Below are 25,256 nucleotides of genomic sequence, written 5' to 3' on the forward strand. Positions count from 1 at the left end.
GCTTTTGATGACCTCTTCTATTTCATTGCTTGAAATTGGTTTATTTAAGTTGTGTATGTCCTCCTCGTTCAGTTTAGGTAGTTCATATGTCTCTAGAAATTTGTTGATGTCTTCGAGGTTTTCTGTTTTGTTGGAGTATAGATTTTCGAAATAGCTTCTAATTATGTTTTGTATTTCACTCGTGTCTGTTGTGATGTTTCCCTGTTCATTCCGAATTTTAGTAATTTGAGTTTTCTCCCTCTTTCTCTTTGTTAGTGTGGCTAAGGGTTTATCAATTTTATTTATTTTTTCAAAGAACCAACTATTTATTTTGTTAATTTTCCCGATTGTTTCTTTTGTTTTGATTTCGTTGATTTCAGCTCTGATTTTAACTATTTCCTGTCTTCTACTACTTTTGGTATTGGTCTGCTCTTCTTTTTCTAGTGCTTTGAGCTGTAGTGTTAAGTCGTTTATTTGTTGATTTCTACTTCTTTTTTTGAATGCATCCCATGAAATAAATCTTCCTCTAAGTACTGCTTTCATAGTGTCCCAGAGATTTTGATATGATGTGTCTTTGTTCTCGTTTACTTCTAAGAATTTTTTTATTTCCCTCCTGATGTCTTCTGTTATCCATTCATCATATAATAGTGTATTATTTAGTCTCCAGGTATTGGAGAAGTTTCTGTTTTTTATTCTGTCATTTATTTCTAATTTCAATCCATTATGATCTGATAGAGTACAAGGTAGTATCTCTATCTTCTTGTATTTGCTAACAGTAGCTTTGTGGCATAAAATATGGTCTACTTTAGAGAAGGATCCATGTGCTGCTGAGAAGAAAGTGTATTCGTTCTTTGTTGGATGGTATATTCTATATATGTCCGTTAAGTCTAAATTGCTGATTGTATTGTTGAGATCTATAGTTTCTTTATTCAATTTTTGTTTGGACGATCTATCCAGTGGTGAGAGAGGTATGTTAAAATCGCCTAGTATTATTGTGTTGTGGTCTATTTGATTTCTGTAATTGAGAAGGATTTGTTTGACGTACGTGGATGAGCCAATGTTCGGGGCATAGATATTTATGATTGTTATGTCTTGCTGATTTATGCTTCCCTTAAGCAGCATGTAATGTCCTTCTTTATCCCTTCTGACTAGTTTTGGTTTGAAGTCCACATTATCTGAGATGAGGATGGATACTCCAGCTTTTTTGCTGTGTCCGTGTGCATGGTATGTTTTTCCCCATCCTTTCACCTTTAGTCTATGGGTGTCTCTTTCTATGAGATGAGTCTCTTGCAGGCAGCATATTGTTGGATTTTTCTTTTTAATCCAATCTGCCAGTCTGTAAATACAGCATCCCTTCATGCTCAAAACACTAGAAAAAATTGGGGTAGTGGGAACATTCCTAAACATTATAAAGGCAATCTACGCTAAGCCCATGGCTAATATCATTCTAAATGGTGAAAAACTGAAAGCGTTCCCCCTAAAAACTGGAACAAGGCAGGGATGCCCTCTTTCACCGCTTCTATTCAACATCATCCTTGAGACCCTAGCCAGAGCAATCAGACAAACCAAAGAAATTAAAGGGATACGAATAGGAAAAGAAGAACTCAAACTATCCCTGTTCGATGATGACATGATTATATATTTAGAGGAACCTGGAAATTCCACAAGAAAACTTTTAGAACTCATAAGTGAATTCAGTAAAGTAGCAGGTTACAAGATCAATGCTCATAAATCCAATTCATTTTTATACATAAGTGATGAATCTTCAGAAAGAGAAATTAGGAAAACTACCCCATTCACAATAGCATCGAAAAAAATAAAATACTTGGGAATCAATCTCACAAAAGAGGTGAAAGACCTCTACAATGAGAACTACAGAACACTAAAGAAAGAAATTCAAGAAAACCTTAGAAGATGGAAAGATCTCCCATGTTTCTGGATAGGCAGAATTAATATCGTCAAAATGGCTATACTACCTAAAGTGCTATACAGATTCAATGCAATTCCAATTAAAATCCCAATGATGTACCTTGCAGAAATAGAGCAAGCAATTATGAAATTCATCTGGAAGAATAAAAAACCTAGAATAGCTAAAGCAATCCTCAGTAGCAAGAGCGAAGCAGGGGGTATTGCAATACCAGATCTTCAACTCTACTACAAAGCAATAGTAACAAAAACGGCATGGTACTGGTACCAAAATAGACAGGTAGATCAATGGTACAGAATAGAGGACATGGACACAAACCCAAATAAATACAATTTTCTCATACTAGACAAAGGTTCCAACAATATGCAATGGAGAAAAGATAGCCTCTTCAACAAATGGTGCTGGGAAAACTGGAAAACCATATGCAATAGAATGAAATTAAACCCCTATCTCTCACCCTACACAAAACTCAACTCAAAATGGATCAAGGACCTCAGAATCAGACCAGAGACCCTTCATCTTATAGAAGAAAAAGTAGGTCCAAATCTTCAACTTGTTGGCTTAGGATCAGACTTCCTTAACAGGACTCCCATAGCACAAGAAATAAAAGCAAGAATCAACAACTGGGATAGATTCAAACTTAAAAGCTTTCTCTCAGCAAAGGAAACTATCAGAAATGTGAAGAGAGAGCCTACAGAGTGGGAGAATATCTTTGCCAACCATACCTCAGATAGAGCGCTAATTTCCAGAATCTATAAAGAACTCAAAAAACTCTACACGAAGAATACAAATAATCCAATCAACAAATGGGCTAAGGAAATGAACAGACACTTCACAGAAGAAGATGTACAAGTAATCAACAGATATATGAAAAAATGTTCAACATCCCTAGTAATAAGGGAAATGCAAATCAAAACTACCCTAAGATTTCATCTCATCCCAATTAGAATGGCGATTATCAAGAATACAAGCAACAATAGGTGTTGGCGAGGATGTGGTGAAAAAGGAACACTCATACCTTGCTGGTGGGGTTGCAAATTAGTGCAGCCACTCTGGAAAGCAGTGTGGAGATTCCTCAGAAAGCTTGGAATGGAAACACCATTTGACCCAGCTATCCCACTCCTTGGCCTATACCCAAAGGACTTAAAATCAGCATACTACAGAGATACAGCCACATCAATGTTCATTGCTGCTCAATTCACCATAGCCAGATTGTGGAACCAACCTAGATGCCCTTCAGTTGATGAATGGATAAAGAAACTGTGGCATATTTATACAATGGAATATTACTCCGCAATGAAGAATGATAAAATTATGGCATTTGTAGGCAAATGGTCGAAATTGGAGAATATCATGCTAAGTGAGATAAGCCAATCTCAAAAAACTAAAGGACGAATGATCTCGCTGATAAGCGGATGAGGACATATAATGGGGGGTGGGAGGGGCTAGCATTAGGTTTAGGGTTAGGTTTAGAGTTAGGCTAAGGAGAGTGGTAAGAATGAAGGAAAGAAGGACTGTGTAGAGGGAAAAGAGGGGTGGGAGGGGTGGGGGAGGGGAAAAATAATCATCATTACCCTATGTAAACGTAAAAAAAAAAAAAATCTAAAAAAAAAAAAAAGATACTTTATAAATAAAAAAAAAAAAAAGAGACTTGGAAATCAAGTAGGAGAGAGGAAGAGGGAATGAGAGAGGAAGGGGGAAAGACCAGAGGGTTAGCTAAAAATCAAGAAAACATGGCTAAAAGAGACTGTCTATTGTAGGCATTGAGGAGCAGGCTTGGATTATCAGCCAAGACACGAAGACAGACCCTAAGGGTCGTCATTCATTATCTAACCCAGCATTCACCCGCCCCCAAGACAGACGGCACTGGGACAGGCCAGGTGCCAATCAGATGAAAGCAGCACAGGTGTGCCGGGGACACATTAAGGAACACTGGTGCTTGAGAAACAAATACTAACGATGCCACCAGGCACCTCACGGTCCTCAGTGAGGGGAGTAAGACGTGCACTTCGTCTTCCAAAAGTGTCTCATTTAAAGAAAGAGTGGCAGGATCACTGATGGCAATTCGCTGCCGAACCATAGGACAGGGAGGGTTAGAACAGGAACAGATCCTCTGAGCAGGACGTGCATTATGTATTTGAAAAGTCCTCAGAAAAATAAATTCTGCAAAGCAATACACTGAACACAGGACAGGATACAGCATATACCTACAAAAATACACCCACGCATACACATGGTCGTTTTTGGGTCGTATTATAGATTTTAATAGTATGTTTTTGCATTTTCATATGTATGTCACAAATATTTTGCAAAAAAATATATTATGAAGAATATATGCATATACAAAGATAAGTCAGGCTTATTCCAAGACCTTTGGCCTCTTAGAAGATGGGTAAAGTTCCACAGAATAATAAATATTAGTGTGAAGTATTTTTCTCCTAAGCCTGTTTTTAAATTTTTTCCATGTTGTAAAAAGCTTTCCCCTACTAGTTATAAAAGTAATATACGTTCACTGTGGAAATTCAGAAAACAAAAAGAAAGAAGAAAATAAAATCTCTTACCTCACTGTTCATAGAGCACTTCTGTTAATATTTCTGTGTAATTTCGCCGAGACATTGTTTTCTTTAATTTACCGACTTAACACAGACATGCTTTCACATCAATATGCGTAGATCTACCTAATTGTGTTTAATGATTCTAGAATATTCCATTCTAGGGGCGAGTCAAAATTCATTTACCCAATCAAATACTATCACATTTTTATTGGGATTCCCATTTTTCACTGTAGTGAGCAAGAGATAAGCTTTAAAATAGCATGAAAACAAGACGACACAGGACATAGATCATCCAAGGAAAGCTCCCCAGCACAACACTAACCACTGCTATTTGTGGTGCTCATGACAGAAAACTGTGGCGTGGGTGACCTTATGGGTGACATCATGGCCCATGTTACTAGTGCTATTCCCAGTAGGGAGGTGTCAGGTGGAAAACAGCTGGCAGAGTTGACCATCCGTCCCTCCACCAGGCCCCAGGTTGACGAGTTCAGTGGCCACTCTGGTCAGGCCCACTTCCCCCCATCCTCCCTGGGATTCTGGAATGAATCCCAAGGAGCACTTGGAAATAGAGGAGAAGGCGTCAACAGTACATGGTGAAACTGAGGTATAGGAGGTCCCCAGAAGACCAGCAAGGAGAGTGTGGAGGGACAAAGGATACTTCTTTCCAGTCCTGTGTCTCTAGAAGAATAAACCTGTCAATATACTGATCAATAAGGAACACCCTTATCAATGAATAGAAACACTTCATTAATACAAAGCAAAATTCAGATGTGCTTATAGAACATTTTTTTTCTTCTATATTAGATTGTTTTTAGAGGAATTTTCTATATGTTGATCTTCTCGCAAAAGGCTGACCCCATTGATTGAAAACTTCAAGCCAACTATGCCAAGAGTTGAATGGTGGCTATTTGAATTTAAAATAAAAACAAGAACTAAAGTCAAACACTCCAGCAAAATCTGAAGAGGGGTTGGCACAAGACCAACAGGTTGTCCCAAGGTAGGACAAGTGGGCAGCCCCTTAACAGGCTGAGCTTTATCAACCCCAAGTCTCCCTCCTCAGCAGACTTCCATACTACACGCTCCGGGTCATCCCTCTGGGAACTGGCCACTCAGCTGCTGTGACTGAGGCTCACTGCTCTCCTGGACACACATGTTCCCCTCTCCCAGGGAATCGCTCACAGTAATTCTGCTCTGCAGAACCAAAAAGAGGGCACCACACAGCAGGTTGGCAAAACCCTCAGGAAAGAACCTGCCTTGCAAAATGCAAACATGGATCACATTCCCACACATGGGTCTGGGGACACAGAAAAGGATGTGGCCCAGGCAAGCCTGACTGAGCAAGCGGTACCTACAAAAGGGAGACAGTGAGACAGAAACCCAATGCAGAAGAGTGACAGTCTGGGGAGGCAGAGAATGGCAGAGGAAGGACAACAACCAGAATTGCCACACTCAGCCAAAGGCTGGATCCCGGGAGACTCAGCTGGTCCCTGGCGGAGTCACACTCTGTCCAAGGGCAACAGCTGCCGGGAAACCTTGCTGAATCTCCATTCCGCTTGTTTGTTTGCCCCCACAGGCCCATCAAAGTACCAAGGTTTGGCTGCAACCAATTAAGAAACCCTAATGATGATCTGAAATGTCAAGTGCTCCTCCATTCTGATAATATGCATCTGGAATTCTTCCCAGATGAGAGGAGACATGCTCCCTTTGATGCAGAGTTGGAAGGATGACAGAATGGAGGCAGTAACGAGGATGAGAAGGAAGGCAGCAGCCAGGTGCAACTTCCCATCACAGAGAAACCAACAATAGGGAATCAACAAATTATGTGTGATGTCCGTATTAGCATCAGAAACAAGAGTGCTACCACCCCCAGCAAATGCTCATAAAACACGGCCACCTACCTGGCCATGCCGGGGCTCTTAAAAGGCCCTTAACTGCTGACGGAGGTCCAGCATGCCAGGAAGTGACCCTGGGAGATCAGGACAACATGCATGTTGGCCTTCAACACCAATTATTTTAATTCCATTAAACTAAGAAAAAAGGAAATACACTACTACTGAACCATGTTGTACCTGGTCTAACAACACCACATTCTTTTGTAGTTTGTGCTCTTCTTGTCAACACAGATACATCAGTTTCCTATGACTACTATACCAAAATACTGAGAGAGTTATTATAAAACAATTTAAGAGATCACAGTTCTGAAGGTAGGAAGTCCAAAATCAAGATGGCCTCAGGGTTGGTTCCTTCTGAAGACTCTAGGTGAGAATGTTCCAGGCCTCTCTTAGCTTCCAGTAGCCACAGGTGTTTCTTGGCTTGTAGATGCACCATTTCAATCCCGTGTTCTCCCACCGTGTCTTCACATTGTCGTCCCTCTCTGCAAGTTTGTTACTCTCTCCAAATTTCCCCTTTATATAAGAACAACATTCATCTTGGATTGGAGTCCACTCTAAAGACCTCATGGTAACTTAATTGCCTGTGTAAAGACCCTGTATCCAAATAAGCTCACATTCCAAGGTTCTGAGGGGTAAGGCTTCAACATGTCTTTGAGGGGGATACAATCTAACTCACAACAAAGGAGTTAGTTCCTTTTGATGAAGCGGGAGAAAATAACAGCTTAGGGCATCCATTTCCAAATTTTATTTGCATGACTGGGGTTTTAAACAGGTGTTTCAATGGTTCTGTAAAAATGGATTCAAATTTCATTTGAAAATACATTCAAAAGTCATCACATACACTCAAATGTGATCTATATCACTTAGGAACACCAGTGTAGAGATTGAACTTCCAGAATGATAAATGTGTGTTGTTCCAGGCATGGGAATAAAAATCCTTATACCACCTCTCTCGGTAGATTCCAAACATGTCTGAGTGGGCTATGATTTTAAATGACTGCAATTTTAACCTGGTCTTCTTTGAATTCAAAGCCTGTGCATGACTTTGTGAGTACAGATGCTCCTCAGTTTGTGATGAGATCACATCTCCATAAGCCCATTGTAAATCAAAAATATCATAATCCAAAAATGTATTTAATGCACCTAACCCACTGAACACTGTAGGACAGTCTACCCTACCTCAAATGTGCTGAGAAGTCGTGCATAGTTCATAGTACATAGTGCAGAGTTGAGCAAAATCACGTAGCACAAAACCTATTTTATAACAAAGTGTTCCTTATGTCATGTAATTTATTGAACGCTATGTTGGAAGTGAGCAGCACAGTGGTTGGTTTGCTTTTGCACCTTGATAATTTACAGAAACATAAACTGAGCCATCAGAAGTCGGGGGCCATGTGGATAAGCTAGTAGGCTCCTGAAGCCTGATTCTGAGTGTCTAGATAGTTCTGCTCAGGTAGATCTCTCACCTGGCCCTAGGGCTAATTATGTAAAGGAACACATGCCAGATTAGCAGGATGGAATCACGTACAAAAGATGGCATTTGCTTAGGTTGCAAGTGACAGAAACCCAACTCCATGTAGCCTAAGGAAAAGGGGGGTTTGTGGTCTCCTCTGGAGTGATTCTTCTGCTTTTGTGCCTTTGTGTGTGACTTCCCTGTGTGGCTCCCCGTATTTCTATGTTGGTGATACCACAGGTTGCTCACTCCACACGCAGCCCATCCGTCTATGGCCCAGCCCCCTGAACTGCAGGAAACAGAAAGCAAAAACCACATCTTCCAGATTCCCTTGCAGCTCAGGGGGTGTCCTCTGCTCTGCCTGGGAAAGGTGCAGGCACCGAGAGGCAGGCTCTGCGAGGGAGGAGATCTGCTCCTTAACAAAGCGGAGGCAGAAGTGTCAGGTTCTCCAGGGCGCTCTGGGGGGTCTGGTGTCCCGTGCTCAGTGAGGCAGGATCTGTGTGGTTTCTACCAACAGTCTTGTGGGTACAGTTGGCTGGTTTCTCCCATCTACTATTATTCCTGGCTCTATAACCCATAAATCTAGTTTTCACAAGCTCCCGAAGATTCTGTAAACTATCAAAGTCTCTTTTACAAAAAAGAAAAAAAAAAATCCCTTCTATTTAAGATAGAGTGGATTCTGTTGCCTGCTACTCAGAACTGTGATAGAAATCTGACTCGTCGCCAGTACACACATGAGTGACCCTCAGGCCTGTCTCTTGAGCCCAAATCTCCCTCGGAAGCTGCAGATGGATGCACAACTGTCTCCTAATCAACATGCCAAGATGACCCGTGGATGCCTCTGCCATTACAGCCCCACCAAACCCAACCCACCATCTCCCTTCAAGTCTACTGCGGTTTTTCTGTTTCCTTATCAGGTGCTTCAATTTTCCCAACCCAAATCTCAACTCATCCTGGTCCTGACTCTTGCTTTGATCTTCAAGTTTCAAATAAGGATAGCCCTGCTTCCTAAATGCTCCCTGAAAGTATGCCTTCCCACTTAACTGTACCACCCTGAATCTTAGTTCATTGCCTTACCATATTTTCATCAAGACACCCTCTCTCCTGTCTTCAGTCTGAACCCAATTTACCTTTCACTTTCCCTCCAGAGTCATCTTTAAGATGCCCAAATATAACCACGTCATCCTTTGGAATGTGTTATGGCCTCCTCCATCATTACTGCCGTTCTCAAGCCAAACCCAGGTCATGAAACCAAAAGAGGTCACATGTGCTGGAGATAGGCTGAAGACTCCCAGATTCATACTCTCTTTCCCCTGAGAACAGGTCTACATCACTTTCCCAGGCCCCTTCCAGTTAGAGGGCTAAGTTTTAAGTCAGACCTGATTTCAAATACCAGCACTCCATGGTTAACTCTTACTGTGGAATAAGATACTACTTAGAAAGCAATGGCCTAAAACAACCACTGATTATTTCATATAAGTCCATTGATGATTGTGGTCCTTCCACTCTGGCTGTTCTGACTTCAGCTGGGCTTCCAATGCACTATCACTTCAGTAGGCCAGCTTGCAGCTGGGTGGCGTAGGAGAGACGGGGAAGACTCACCTCCGCTCCACGTGGTCTCCTGTCCTCCAGCGGGCTAGACCAGGTCTGTTATCATGGTAGAGGCAAGGTTCCCAGGAAGCAGAAACATGCAAGGTGTTTTAAGGTCTAGGATCTGGACTGACTCACCCTTTTTGCCACATTCTTTTGGTCAAAGCAAATCACAGGCCAGCTGAGATTCAAGAGTTGGGGAAACAGACTCTATTTATTAATGAAAAAGCCTTCCAAGTCTTATTGAAAAGGGAGAAAGTAAAGCATTGTAGCCACCACACTTGCCCAGCTAGCTGCTCACTAGATAGGTGACCCTCGGTAAGTTCTTATCTGAGCCTCAGTTTCCTCATCTGTAAAATAGGGAAAATATCTTGTGCCTCACAGTCACCAGTTAAATGAGGTAATGGAGGTAAAATCCTTGGCAGAGTATTTGGCACAAAGTCCTCAATCATCCTTCACCAGGTCTAGTTTTCACATCTCCCTGTGTTTCAGTTTGATTTTTGTTGCTGAGACCAAAAAACCTGACAAGAACAATGTAGAGGAACAATTTTGGTTCATGGGTTCAGAGGTCTCAGTCCATGGATAAGCGACTCCATAGCTCTGGGCCCAAGGTGAGGCAGAACATCATGGCGGAAAGACATGGTGGAGGAAAGCAGCTCAGGACATGGCAACAAGGAATCCAAGAGTTCTACTCACCAGAGACAAAATATAAATCTAAAGTCACACGCCCTGTGACCAGCTTCCTCCACCCCACCCTACCTGCCATAGTTTAAAAACACCCAGTTAATCCACATCAGTGGACTAATCCACTGATTAGGTTACAGTGCTCCTAATCTGTTCATTTCAGCTGTGAACATTCTTGCATTGCCTCACACATGAGCTTTTGGGGGACACCTCATATCTAAACCATAACACTCAGCAATATTTACCATGATAACTGTCAGGCAGTTGGTATAAGCTCAGGAAGTAGTTGTCAAACAAATTAACCGTGCACCTGGCTCTACCTACCAGCTGGATCAATGGTCTTTTAGTGGCTTGTCCCGTTTCTAGATCTCTCACTAGATCTTATCACACTGGGTCAGTAGCTTTTTTGAAATCATTCTGTTCAGACTTGACATGAAGCCCTCTTAACATATATCCTCCAGCTGCTCAAACATGATCTGTCCTCTGTAAACATACATGGGGCTGAAGAGCACAAATAAATAAACCAATGAGAGCATTCTTTCCAAAAGAGAATATGCATGAAACTTGCTAATTGGCACATTTTGAATCCCCATTTCCAACAGATCAAACATTGTCAAGAAATTTTGTATTAGTCCTGTTTTTATTACTATAGAAAATTCCCGAGGCTGATACATTAAATACCTGAGGGTGCTCTATTTAAAAAGAGATTTATTTAGTTCTCAGTTTGGGAGGCTAAAGGTCTGAGTAGCATGGTGCTGACCCCAGCAAGGGCCCCCAACTTGGCTGCATGCAGCCAATATGGCGGGCGGCATCATGGTGAAGGTGCATGAGAGGGAGAGATCACATGGCGAGGTGCTAGGCCAGGGGAACCAGGGAGGGGACAGTCTTGCTCACGGATTACACTTGCCGTACGAGAGTCCTTTAATCCCTCCCAAGGGCAGCTCCCCCAATGACCCAGTGACCTCCCACTGGGCCTCATTACCAGCCTCACCACCTCACACTCCCACACTGGGGACCACGCAGCCCACTCATTACACACTGGGAGCAAGCCACACCACAGCCACCATCCTAGGACACCGGCTGAAGGTGTGCTCTGTGTGTCAGTAGATCAGTTACGTCAGTTGCCCCATGGTTTACACCTCCCCGTATCCACTTGCTTTGGAGCTGCCTTCTCACACCTCTGGGCTTGGTGAAGTGACTTTCCTTGGTTGATGGAACAATGACAAACTTGATACAAGTAAAGGTCGTACACATGATGGTTTTGTTCTTTTGTGTGTGTGGACCCCTATCACCACTGTGAACATATCCAGAGTGAGCCTATTAGAGGGGTGTGAGAAATATACAAGGGAGAAGTAAATGAGCCCACCCTAGACCAGCCAGGCCCCAATCCACAAATGAATGACTGAAATCAGTCAAGATTAGCCAAATCTGTCCATATGAGCAGGGTTTCCTGGTCAATCCATAAACTTATAAGAAGTAAATAAGTAGATGTCTAAAGCCACTAGGTTCTGGGGTAGTTTGTTATGCAGCAATAACTAACTGATACAAATCCATGTCATGATTTTCATTGTCAATTGTACCATGAGTCTTTGGTTTTTGTTTTACACTTTTGGAGAACAAAAAATAAATAAATAAATAGATAGATAAATAAATAAAAGAGAAATTAGACTCAGATCAGGAATCCAATCCAAGAGCATCCATCCTGAAAGTAAGTATCTGGGCTAATAAGTTGACCCAAGTGAGTGATGATGCTTCAAGTTCCATGGGAATAAGTTTACTTAGAATATCCAAGTCACCATCTCACTATAAAAGTGCTTGTACATGTGATTTACTCGGAGACAAGAGAGTGAAGGAACACAGAGTGCTGGCTTGAGTCAGACCAGGGAGACTGGCTGGCTCCACTCCCAGACCGAACATCAGATTTGAATGATAACACTTAGCAACTCCATGCCTCCACTTACCTGGCTACTCTGCAGGGACCATTTGGGTTTAATGTGAATGAATGGGAGGCCCCAAGAGCTCTGTATAAGAATTAGTGTTCTAAATGTAAGTTATTTTAGGATTAAAGTCATATGGCAGACATTCAGCTTTCTATTATCTGACTGTAGATGGAAGTCGCAGCATAAAAATAATACCAAATAACCAACACTTTCAAAAAAAGTTCGATACTGAATTCCATGAAGGCAAAAAGAGATCTTGGCAATGAAATTCTCCTTCTAATTGTTCAGCCTAAGGTTAATTTGCACATTTTCCTGAGTGCACACTGCAGGGCAGGAAAGCCTGGTGCATGGTCGTTGTGTGAAGCTCCAGGTCTGTAGGTCGTAACGGGAGTTGAACGTAAGGCAGCTCTTCAACTGGGGGACAGCCCTTGAGTGTTCACTTTCCTGCCCCAAAGAGCTCTGCACCCCGCCTCCTGCGCGTCCATCTGACCTAAGTCTCCAGCAGCTCTTCCCTGTGTGCCAGTCTGCGTGTCCAAGGCATTCCAACAAGAAATGATCCTGCTTCCTCCGTGGACGCCAGCCAGCGAAGGATTAAAGGATGCTCTGTTCCTGAGGGACCAGTTGGAATTTTTATATTCCCTAAATTAAATGTAAATTTCTGGAATAAATAATTTGCATAGACCTTTTGCAACATCTCCGGGGATCTATTTTCAGTTACCTCATGGGGTAATACTAAACACACACAACTAAATTAAAGTACAAATTCATGCAATAAAGCATGAGAGGAGCTTGCTCACTCTCACTCACTCTCTCTTGCTCGCTCGCTCTCTCCTACACACACACACACACAGATTCACTCCTCAGATCTCAACTTAATTGAATAGAATATCTTTGAACACTCAATTAGGTTCTAACACATCTTTAAGACGTGTGTTGAAACTCATTATTATTGTTTCTTATTTATATCAATGTCCCTCCAATAAACTACAGGAAACGTAAGGGTGAGGATCACTTCTTTTGCTTTTCCAGTTGTTTCCCCATGATTTAATACAGTGCCTGGCACATAATAGATGCTCAATGAACAAAGGCGAAAATGAGTGGATGGGGAACTAAAGTATCTTGAGGATCAATCATGATCAATGATAGGGCTTCAAAGACAGGGATTCTGCAGCTGGAAGGTTTCCCTAAAAAGTTAAAATACTAACTTTGGATCTACAGCAGGGTTTCTCAACCCTGACACAGCCAACCTTTTGGGCTGAGCAAGTCTGTGTTGCGTGGGGCAGTAACCTTGGCCTCTACTCACCAGATATCAGTAGCACCAATATCCTGTCTCCCAACTACCAGTCAGGACAGGAAAAAATGTCTCCAGACATGGACAAAAGTCCCCTGGAGTAGAAGGGAGATTTCTCTTTCCTCTTCTTTGGGAAACACTCACCTAAAGAGGTAGGGTGGGATCTGCACTATTTAGAGAGTGAAATGTTTGCCGACCTGACAAGACATCACGAGCACACAGGGATTTGGGGGAGGACTTGCAATGGCTCTTATATTCTATTTCAACATTTCTGAAAACTGCACTTTGGGCACCTAAACCTACCAGGAACCTGAGAGGGTAGAGTTTAGCTGTAGGAACGTATTCCATCTCTATTAAAATTGTCGAAACAGCTTGAGTTATGTGAGGTATTCGAGGTCTGAAGCCAGTTTTTAATCTTCTTTTCCTCAAAATTACCTACTCCTTCTCAATTTCATAACCTCTCCAAAAGCAAATGTTCTAAGGGTTACCACCTCGAAGTAGGAAATCAGTGAGGCTTGCTTTGCTATAGGACCACGTAGAAAAGGGCTCTTTTAGTAAAGCTTTACGCCTGGTGTTCAATATAGAGATAATAACACCCAACCTCCTGTCCCTCTCACTGCTGAGAGGGGAAAAAAAATGAGAAAATCCTGGGGAAAGTGCTTTGTAAACAGGAATGCGATCTGCAAATACCACCGGGTCTTTCTCCACGCTTCCACGGTCCCCACGCATGGCTTCACCAATATTTACCACGGAGCGCGGCAATGTCTGCGTGTCCCACTAGATCCTGCGCTCTGCTATGGTCCGGGTGTGGCTCGTCTCCCAGAGGTTCTGGGTCCCCAGTTGGATGACCTTAAGGAAGTGGGGCCTCCTGGAAGGTGGTCTGGTCACCGGGTCCCCACCTCCAGGAAGAGATTAGCGCTGTCCCACAGGAGAGGGTCAGCCTCACAGGAGGCTGTTATAAAGTTATAAAGCAAAGCCACCCAAAGTGCCTGGCCCCTCTGCATGAACAGTCGCCCCGTCTGCCGTATTGTGGCGCAGTCAGACACCAGCACCATGCTGTTTGGATTTTCTAGTTACCAGAAGTTTTTTCTTTATACATTTCCTAGTGTCAGGTCTTTTGTTATAGCAACACTAATGGGTTAATGCAGCCCCTGGATGTGTGGGGGGTAATGTTCTGTCCCTACAGCTCAGCGCAGAGCCAAGCTGAATGTTAGGCACATCATGAAGTCCATGCAGGCAGCGTGCACGGTAGACTTCTCATTGCCTCCTTCAGCATGGCATCTAACCTGCAACCGCTTCTTCCTCTTGTGGTGATGATTCTTTACACACTGCACACGATCCTGGTATGATGATCCATGGCCAAGGAGGAAGAGGGCTCAATGACCTAAGATGGACCATTCAGACACTTGCAAGAATCTGAATCTTGATCAGAATGACATACAGAGAGAAAACGAGAGAAGCCCAGTTACCCCAACTCTGAAGCAACTGCTCTTGAGCTCTTGATCCCCTGCAGATCACCACAGCACCCCTCTTTTCTACCTTTTTCTGAGATGGGGTATTTCCACTTTTTCTAAGAGATGCTCTGTATATTCCATTCAAATTTCCCCCCACTTTACTAACCAGAGTTGGTCTCTATTGCTGACAACCAAAGAGCCCTAACTGATTCCCCACCCCCAACCTTCCTTCCATGATTTTCTTACTATGTCGGATTGCCTTTACTGTAACAGGGACCATCAGCCATTAGGTCTGATTCTATGTGGTCAACATTTAAGTGTATATCATTAAAATAAACACTTTATCTGAAATTTACATTTCTAAAAATGCTGCATAAAAGCTGTACGGCCTGTAATCCCAGCAGCTTGGGAGGCTGAGGCGGGAAGATCGAGAGTTCAAAGTCAGCATCAGCAACTTAGTGAGACCATAAGCAACTTAGAGAGATCCTGTATCAAAATAAAAAAATAAAATAAAAAGGGTTGGGGATGTGGCTCAGTGGTTAAGCACCCCTGAGTTCAATCCCTGGTACCAAAACAGGTGCAAACAAAAAAACCCTGTATGATGTGACAGTAATCATCACAGTCCCTTTTAGTGCCACCAATACCAGTCTAGTAGACTTCTTATTTCAACAGTCCCCATCCCGAGACTCTCTCTTCCTTCAGAAGACAAGAGGACTTGAGTCCATCTTTTTTCTGAATCTCATTTCTACCTACACCTGTATATTTGCACAATAAATACTGAAAACAGCTTTGCATTCCCCTACATTCCACCTTACGGATTTCACAAAAGTGACAGAGGTCTCAGAAGAGACTACTTTTCTCTATTAACTTAAAAAAAAAAAAAGGTACCCAGGCACAGCTGAGCAGACAGCCTTGCAGTTTCCCGTCACCTTCCGTTTCTTCTGAGCAGGAAGGTGACCACAGAAGCGCTCTGTACCTGATGGGGTCGTATCCAAGCCTGCACTGCCTGCAGGTTAAGTTTTATTTATTTAAATAAAAATAGCGTTAAAAGATCCAGATCACTGTGGCAGAATGGGAAGTGCACTTGTGAGTTATATCAGATGCTGAGCTTCAGGCCTGCAGATTTCATAGCTCTGCGACTGAGGATGGAAATAAATACACAGGCTTCTCTAAACGCACAGGGCGAGCGAGCGGCACACGCGCACACGCGGCGCTGGAGGGGTGAGCTCAGACTCTTGCATAATCAGCTTATCCTTTCCGTTAGGTGAACTGAATTCTTCAGCCTCATTGGAGTATGTATTTCTCCTATGATGCTTAAGAGGTGGAAATCTTAAGGGTAGGGTGAGGGGACTTCGAAATAGCCCTGGGTCATTTTCTTGGACGGAAAGCTTTGCCTGTTTGCTCCTTGTTCTTCTCTGCTGACAGCAACCTAGGCAATGGTCCTGGTCCATATCTCAGAGGGTAACAAGAAGAACTTACACTCAAAGGGCTTCTCAGCACTGCAGCCAGCGCTAGAGACCCTCTTAGGGCAGGGGTCTTCTGGTGCCTCGTCTGTGCGACAGGAGGGCGAGATGTGCTCTAGGGCTATCAATACGTGGGCCTGGGCTGAAGCCAGCAGTAGCTGGAGAGCTGGGTGACTGTAGCAGTGCCCTACCTGGACCACGGTACTGACCTCATAAACAGGGGAGAGAAGTGCTAATAACAGGAGGATCTAGCTGACGTGAGCCTCTGTAATAGTACCATCCCAGGGTGTCCTGGGATGTGATGGAGACTGGCTGAGCCGACCCTCCCTAGCTGATTGTCAGGAACCTGACCTGAAGCTTCCTCTTCTTTCTCATCTAAATAGTTGAGCTGCTCATATTGACTCAGCCTGATTTCACCTGAAAGTAATTGGAAATCATAACCCACCCAGGGAGTCGGCTAGGTCATTTTTTTAAAAACAGAAAAGAAAGATGAAGCCACCCAAGGCGCACGCCAGCCCAGATCTTCCATCCCGGGGCCCCAGCTCCCTCCTGGATGCTGGGCTGACCTCCAGCTGGCGGCTCTGCCTCCGGGGGCTGCTGCAGGCTCTTGCTTGGTGAGGGAAACGCAGAGATTTCAGCACAAACGAGAGGGAAAAGTACAGATGAGAAGAGAGAAGGGGAAAGAAGAGAAGCAAAGGAAAAAGCAGCCTATCAATCATTCCGTGCCTCCAACAAGACTGATGTTGCCGATCAAAGAAGGGGAGGCTGAGGCGGGAGGAGAACTTGAAGGGAGAAGACAGGACGAGGAGGTGGGGCAGGGGAAGGAGGGAAGGGAAGGGAAAGGAAGCAAAAAGCAAAGAGAAGAGGGGAAAGAACAGGCGGAGGGATGTGCAAGGGTAAAGTTTGCGGCCTCCACGTCCTGCCTCACGTCTGACTTCCGTCTTGAGCTCTGACGGGCTTGGAGATGTCACTTGTGTGGTTTTCCTTTTATTTTTCAAGACTTTCTCACTTCGTTCCTAGAGCTGAGCCCCTGGAAGGGTGTGCCTGGGACTGGCCTCTTAAGAGGAGCCCCCACCTCAAGAGCCAGCCCAAGCCTCGTTCTGGGCAGAGGAGTCTCCTGCTCTGGCCTGGCGGTGGCTGTGGGTCAGTGAAACCTGGCCCTTCCCTGGCCAGTCTCCATCCCGTGGCCAGCAGAAGGAGCCCCCAGGTCCACGGACTTCGGTACTCAGCTTTCAAGGGGTGTGGCGTGGGGGCGAGGACGCCTCTATTGCAGACAAAGCCTCCTTGCTGGTTTTTCTAGCATTTGCTTAATAAATAATGATCCCAGGTCTTGAGGGGGACAAGGGAGAGAACTGCCAATAGGAGATTTAATTCTCTGTAATCAGCCCCTCTTGGCATGCAGTCACACAGTACGCGGCGAAGAATTCATCTCTACCCCAACGAACGGCCTCTCCCGTGTCAGGAATCTAATCGCTCATGCAGCTGAGTCGGCACTTCGGGTAGAGACGGCGCTCCCAGGAATGGAAGCCGTGAGATCGGGTTTCAGATGCCATCTGAGTGGGATGCCTCATTGAATTTGGGAGCTGGCAGACTGGAAGGGGGACAGGAGGCAGACAGAGGGGCTCTGCCTTTCTCCACGCTGGAGACATGGAGGGAATATTTAGGGAATGAATAGATGACCTCTGGGCTGGCCACGTGAGAGGCTGCCTTCGCCACTGCCTCCTCCAGGCCCGATCATCAGGCCTGCCAATCATCTCTGGCATCCCCATTATACTTGGGAGATGCGTCTGCGCGGTGCACACTGTCTTATAATCCTCGGAGGTGGAATTTCATAGCACAGCAACGCGTTTGCCTTTGACATTCTCCTGAGCAGGATTTATTGCTTCCAAGACAGATGTGACTTGAATCGATTATGCCTTGTAAGCAGTCTCTCTCCAAGCAGCTCCGGGTGCCCTGGAATACTTTTTGCCTGAGTTCATCAACTCCTAAACTGATGTCAGAGTATTTCATCCTAATCTAATACTATTAAGGGCCCTTCGGGCCTGGAACTGAGAGAGCTATTATGCCAACCAAGCTAAGGGACGTAGCTCTCCCTGGTGAAGAGTTTACTGCATCCCGCAACACACGGACCTACGGCAGACCTTCCACGAACTTCCTCCAGTGCACCCAAGCGGAAGCGTGCACACACGAGTTACCTTTCCCTTCTGTTGACTTCCCACTACTGATGAACTTAGAATATGAGATATTTGTCTTTGGAAGTGAGGCAAGAAGTGGTGTTTAAAAATAGTTGGGAAATCATTGAATTTCCAAAAACTGTTTACAATAAAGATTCTCATCAAAATAACGTATTTCTAGAGGAACGCTCCTAGACTTGAAGTCACATACCACCCTGGCCATTCCCCAGAGCTGAGGCTCCTTAGCATTTTATAAACATGGAAGCACTAGCTAGAGGCAGGACCTTTCAGAGATTCTTTGAGCCTGGGGGAATTAAGTGATGTGATTCTCTCTGACTTCAGCTAGGGATCTAGGCTCACAACTACGATGTTTTAAAAAGTTAGTGGGTTTGGGAGAAAAGACAGGGGGGTGGAATTTTTGGACTAAACTAACCGGGACCCACTTTCTCCTTTATTAGTCTAAAAGACAAGATTGAGAATCTTTGCACATCAAGAGGCTAAAGAGACAACAAGTTTCCCAGATTCCACATGTTGTTCCTGCCTGACTATCCGTGACATTTTTCTTCCAGATTGAATCCACCTTGATTTTAGAGTATGCAACTTGGATACTCATCAACTGTACAGTTATATTTTATCAAGCTACTTAAATGGGAACATTCTCGTGTGCATTGATTTGGGACCAGGAAAAAAATGAGAGAATATTTCTACACAGTAACCACATTATATGGGATATTTGAACCTCCTTATGTAGAAAAGGGAAACATAGCTACCAATACCACTAAGGATTAAAGGTGTCAAGTGAATGAGAAATTCAGGGAGAAAAAATCTTTCCTTAAGCAATATGAAACTTTTCTTAAGAGTAGTCATACATATTTTGAGGTACAGTATGATAATTCACATATATAAAATGTGTAATGACCAAATCAGGGTAATTAGCATTTCTACTTTTTAAATATTTTCCATTTCTTTGTACCAGGAACTTTCGAACCCCTTTCTTCCAGTTCTTTATAAAATAGGCAATAGATCGTTGTGAACACAGTCATCCTAGCGTGCCACAGAGCACTAGAAGTTACTCTTACTGCCTGACTGTGGGCTAGTCCCCGTTACCCAACTTCCCTTGGGCGTTAAAGGTTTCTGAAGTCCAGTTCTAGGCATTAGTAAACTCAGACACAAAGGAGAGAGGGGAAAAAAAAATGAATGGGTTTTTCAGCCTCTTAGATTTTGCAAACAAGAATTTGCACAAAGTCTTTGGGGATTCGTTTCGATGGTTGCTGGGGCTGGGCTGTTGGCAGGAGGATTGGGTCCAGTCAGTGAGGAGAGCTAATCCTTTCAAGAACAATTTGCTGTTTTATTCAGTAAATTGCTCCAAATTTCCTTTTCTTCTGAATTAAAAAAAAAAAAAAAAAAAGGCTGTTGAGACTTCAGAATCTTTCCTTTCTCCCAGGCAGGCTGGGGAGGAAGCAGACGCTGAAGGCTGCTCACAATACAGGAGAGAGTGGGAGGCTGGATGGGAATGAAAGGCTCTGCATAATGTGGGGCACCCTCAGCCAGGGGCTCAAAACACCCCCAGGGTGGCTCCCAGGCTGACAGAGGAGAGACGCACAAAACCGTCCCTAGTCAAAGTCTTAGCGGCACAAGATCCAGGTGGTGAGACTGGTTTACAGACAAAAACATGCAACACCACCGTGGGAGAAGCAAAAGCAAGAAACCACAGTTCAAAGCTCGGATCCGGAGCTGGACGCAGGCGACCACCAACCACACTGACCTCACGGCTACTCATCAGAAACCAGGCCCAGGGAGAAAGCCTTCCTGGGCAGACCAGCACAGAGCAGCACCAGACCCAAAGGACAGCTCCTGAAACACTTCCAGGTTCCAAGAGGTAGAAACGACAGTAAAACCTAGTGCAGCTTGCCTTCCCAAACATAGAAACCCAGTGACTCCCCAAAGACACCTGGTGTTTGCCTATCAATATATCTGGAGAGACCCACCAACAAAGACAGAAGGAGGAGATAGATTATATTTAAATATTTCAATGTAATAGCGTGCCCAGAGACACCTTGAAAAATAACATCTCAACAAAAGCACGTGATGGGCTAAATACCTTCTGTAATAAATTCACTGCTAACATTGGAAAAAAAAACAAAAAACAACAGTGCAGATTCACTTACTGGGTGGTACATCAAATACACCAAATATTCATTAGCTACTCAGAGATGCAGTTGGGGATAAGTATCCGCTCCACTCCAATGCCTTTGCCAGCTTTGATGCCTGCCAAGTTGGTATGTAAATGGATTTTCACTTTTCCAAGGCTAATGGGAGATCTGTTAAACTCTCAGAGACAACACATATATTATTTTTAAGCCCTATTACTTTGACTTCAACACAAGTCATTTTAATAGCAAATCCCAAATCAGACCTCATCAGAAATCCAGTTCTGTATCAAAATGTCTGTTATAGGGTTGTTTATCACAAAGGCAACTTCCCGCAGATCTGGTTATCGAACATCCTTAAAGAGCTTATACTTATAACAATAATAATGATAATAACAATAATAAGTTAATAATAATAAACAATGATGGTGGCGATAATAAAAATAGTAACAATAATGGCTCCTCTGTGTGGAATTTCTATTGATCCTTTACCTGAGCATCCATTAAGAGGTGCCTCATCAATATCATGGAACCCTTCAGAGTCTCCTTCTCAGCGGGTAGAAAGGGGTCCTTGTCTTCCTCCAGTGCCTTTGACTTGGTGACAATAAAATGGGAAATCTGGTCATTTAGGGTATGTAGAGATTGCACGGCTGTGGAAGGAGAAAGAAGGGAAAATGAAGTCAAAATTAGTACCTTTCCAAGAGGAAGCAGCGGCCACCTTTGGGGGAAAGGCCAGGGTGGGAACAACCAGGCAGGTATCACGAGGTCCTTCTGCTCGTGCTGACCAGTGTGCACTAACCACCATCCAAGGCTCAAGTCTCTGGGTGCTCTGGGGATGCACTCACGGACATGGGAACCACCTCGCGGGGCCTCCAGCCTCACCAGAGAAACCGCCAAGGAGCAAGTTTGCATCTAGATGTGTGGATGTGACTTTGTGGTAAGTTTATAGACCACAGAGATTAACAGGGCAGGAGGGGACGGTCCCACGCCAGATTTACGTTCATGGTAATACGGTTGGCTGTTTTACCTCTAAGCAGATGGCCCCTGTCATTAAAGTTTATGAAGGGACCCCAGCCATGTTTTCCAATCAGTGCCACGCGTGAGCTGGGAGGGCCATTATTTCCCCAGGACTCCCCTAGCACTTACCATCTGACACGCTATAGATCTTAAGATTTCACTTATTTATTAGGCTCTTTGTCCCTTTCTCTACTTTCTCTCCCGTGCACTGGATAGAGCAGAGGGCCATTGTGTTTTGTGCTTTGTTTTGTTTTTATCTGTTTCCTCTCATCTCCAACCGTCGGAACAGCTACCCAGCAAGTAGAAGGTGCTCAATAAATATCGTTCAATTAATTTGCTTACATCTCCTTGACTGAAAGTGCCTTTCCTTCTAGAATTGGTGTAATTTTCAGGTAGATCGACGCTTGTAAGCCCAAAATTAGTAAGTGATCTCAGTAAAGTTACCACATTAACCACAGTTATGAAGAGGAAAGAAATAATCAGCAAACTGGTACACAGGAAATGTTTTGAACTCTTCTGCTTCTGGCCAAAGGTAGCAAGAGAGCCTGTCTTGCTGTAAATAACCAGAAAGATGGGCAGTGTTGTAGACGTTGTGAACCGCAGACAGCCGGGGTCTCTGGTCCTTGAGAAAGGGGGAAACCAAGCTCAGTCCTGTCATTTCCACATGTTTGGAAAGGAAAGACTTTCTAGATTTCAACAGAGAAAGTCAGTCCAAGTGCATCCCCCAGCAGAATCACTGAGTCTCACTGAAGGAGACAGATCGGGAAGGTTAAGTGAGCTCACATTTGCTGGACAGAGGACTGAGGGGGAAGTCACATAGCAATTTCCAGAAATGTGCATTGATTTCTTTGAATTGTGGGCTGCATATCAGTCCTGCATAGAGGTAGGCTAAAACCTTGTATGCTCAGGCAAGCCGGACTTCCAGGAGAAAACAGTTCCTGGGGAGCAATAAGCCAAATAATTCCCAGGGATCACACGGGGCCACAGTCGTTGGCTCACACACCAGGCAAAGTGAGGGACTTTGTTGGAACACAGGGCACATTCAGGAGAAAGCTCAGAAGCTCAGCTTTAGAAATGAAGCCCAGTGATCCCTAGAATAAAGGCTACTACGGCCCCTCGGCGGGGGAAAAGGAAGGCTTTAAAAATAAACACTGAAAGGATCCAGCCAATAATCTGCAAGTAACTAAAATACCTTCTAGACAAATCTGAGTACTTTTTGGTATAACAAATTCTAGTACTCCAAAAAGTAAAGTTTATAATATTTAATATTCAATAAAAAAATTACCAGACATAAAAAGGAGCAAGATAATGTGATTCTAACCAGAGAAAAAAATCAGTACTTAGAAACAGACCTAGAAATAACCAAAGTGATGGTATTAGCAAATGGAACTGTTAGGACAGTATTAAAGATGTGCTCTGCACCTTCAAGGTTGTAAGATAAAGTGTGGATAGAATGAGGAGAAAAATAGGATGTTTAAATAAGAACCAAAGAACTTCTAGGGATGGAAAATGTCATATCTGAAATGAAATTTTCCCTGGGTGAGATTAATATCATACTAGACAATGCAAGAGAGGAAAACCAGTGAACTTGAAATCATAGCAATAAAACCATCTGAAATGAAAGCACAAGGGTGTAGAGACCCGGCCAGGCCCAGAGCTGCCTCACACTGAGTCGTGTGCAGGGTGGCAGGGTGGCAGGGTGGCAGGGTGAGGGTGGAGACAGCTTTGAAGAAAGAATGACATTTTTTTTTTTTCCAAATTTGGTTGAGGTATAAACCCACAAGAATCTCAGTAAATCCTAAGGAGCACGTAGACAAAGAACGCCACACCAGTGCATGTTATAATCACATTAACTAACGCACAAGCACACACACACACACAGAAGAGGAAAGTTTAAAATCAGCCAAAGTAAAAAGGCAAGTCCGTTCAGAGAAACAACGGTGTCGACTCACTCATCAGAACCTCTGCAAACCAGAAGACACAGCGGTGACACTTGGAAGCTACCGAAAGCAGAAAGCTCGCCAACTTAGCATTCTCTACCCAACAACGATATTGTTCAAAAAATGAAGGTGAAAGACTTTTTTTTTTTTAAGACGAAGAAACACTAAGAGAATTCACCACCAGCAGACCCACATGAAAAGAAGTGTCCCAGGGAATTTCTTTAGATAGGAAGACAGTGACATTGGGTGGGAATTGCCTGCTCACACACATGGGCAGAAACACAGTTTGCCAAGACAAAAATTGTCTCATCTTTCCATTCATCTAGAAGATAATTCATGGTTTAAAGCAAAAAAAAAAAAAAAAAAAACCACCCACAATAAGGTATTATGGGGTTGATCACATACATAGAAGCAAAATATAAAATATATGACGATAATAGCACAAAGGATGAGAGGGCAGGTGGAGGTGGATATGTGCGTAAAGTGGTGTCGGGTTATTTGCATGCAGAACGTGTTAAGTTAGAGATACATGCTCTAAATCCTTGAGGAAGCTCCAAAAACAATGAAGAGGTAACTAGTAAATCAAAACAAGCCGGTTTTGCAGCGGGGAGAATCCCACGTGGAGGAGGGGCACCTGGAGGCGGGAGGCCCGGGGTATGACCTCAGGGCAGGTGCTCAGCGCTCAGGAGCCTCTAAGGCCCTTCCTGGACTGTGGGCAGCGCTCAGCTAAAGCAGAGAAAGGCGAGCTAGAAAATATGGGGCCTGAATCCTGCTGGCCCCAAATTCCCGTTCTGCAACAGAGACAGACAGAAACCCCCAGGTGGATGTGCCGTCTGAAGCAGCCGCTCTCTGAGGCCGTGCCCTGCCCTGGGCAGCAGGTGGGAAAGTCCCTCTGGGCACGTGCTGACGCAGGGCAGCCAACATCAGGGTAGAAGAGACAGCCACGTGGTCTTTTAGGTCCGAGAAGATCGGACACAGCTCCACTGCCTGCCTCCAGGGTCCTTTGATGTCCCTGGAGTTGGAGATGTCCCAACCAAATCCAGGAATGACCAGAGGGAGGCTCGTGGATAGAAATGCATCCCAGGACCAGGGGAGACCCACACGAGGAGGGAAGAGACGGGTAGGAGAGCCATAGGAACCTACTGGATATTTCCTCTGACGATATTCAGTTCCAACAGCAGGCGAACGAGTTCCCCTCAGTGGGAATGTTAGCTTCGGGTCTCAGCTGAATTCCACCTCAGCAAGTTACGGACAACAGCAATGATCGTTTGGAGTTGTAACGATAAATTTTAAAATTCTCTTTATACCTTCTGTGTGTGAGTGGCGAGCAGGACATTTGAGAAATGCTGAGCCATAAGAAGAATATCCAGATAAAATCCCAAGCCTCCACCCAAGCTCTGCCTCGTCCATGCCACATGCCACCCCCTGCGTCCTCCCAGGTCTCAAGAAGAGCCTTTCTCCCTCAGTCATGCTGGGGATACCCCAGGTCCCAAGTCCCTTGGTTGTAGACACACAGCCCTTACCATAGGCAGAAAGCTCTAGGTCAGTCCTGAGGAGAGAATTACTATGACTGCTTTCCCCTCTAGCTAGACTGGTGAACTTGGGGTTCTCAAAATGTGTCTCTTACAACCCTGTCTATCCTTGTTCTGTATAGTTGAGGCTTAGTCCCCAGTACCTGCTCTAAATGTTATTTTGTTCTAAACTCACAGACTGAAAGAGTTAAGCTTTCCCGTTCTCTGATCAAGGC

The 25,256-nt window shown here is 44.1% G+C and overlaps 1 protein-coding gene across 3 annotated transcripts in view; it reads right to left on the bottom strand.

Annotated features, from left to right (window-relative positions):
- Kazn (kazrin, periplakin interacting protein) overlaps nucleotides 1–25,256 on the bottom strand; it is a 1,015,267-nt gene that overhangs the window by 727,801 nt on the left and 262,210 nt on the right. Inside the window, exon 1 of one of the 3 annotated variants that reach the window (XR_007109512.1) lies at nucleotides 21,045–21,066. Coding sequence is in view for 2 of the 3 variants with exons in the window: in XM_047558680.1 (XP_047414636.1) it covers nucleotides 21,045–21,202 (158 nt within the window). In the remaining variant the exon portion in view is untranslated. Of the gene's footprint in view, nucleotides 1–21,044; nucleotides 21,203–25,256 lie in introns of those variants that run through there. The other 2 variants (XM_047558680.1, XM_047558704.1) reach the window with 2 other exon arrangements.

The sequence above is a fragment of the Sciurus carolinensis genome, chromosome 1 (assembly GCF_902686445.1).
Source record: "Sciurus carolinensis chromosome 1, mSciCar1.2, whole genome shotgun sequence".
In the NCBI taxonomy this organism is placed as follows: Eukaryota; Metazoa; Chordata; class Mammalia; order Rodentia; family Sciuridae; genus Sciurus; species Sciurus carolinensis.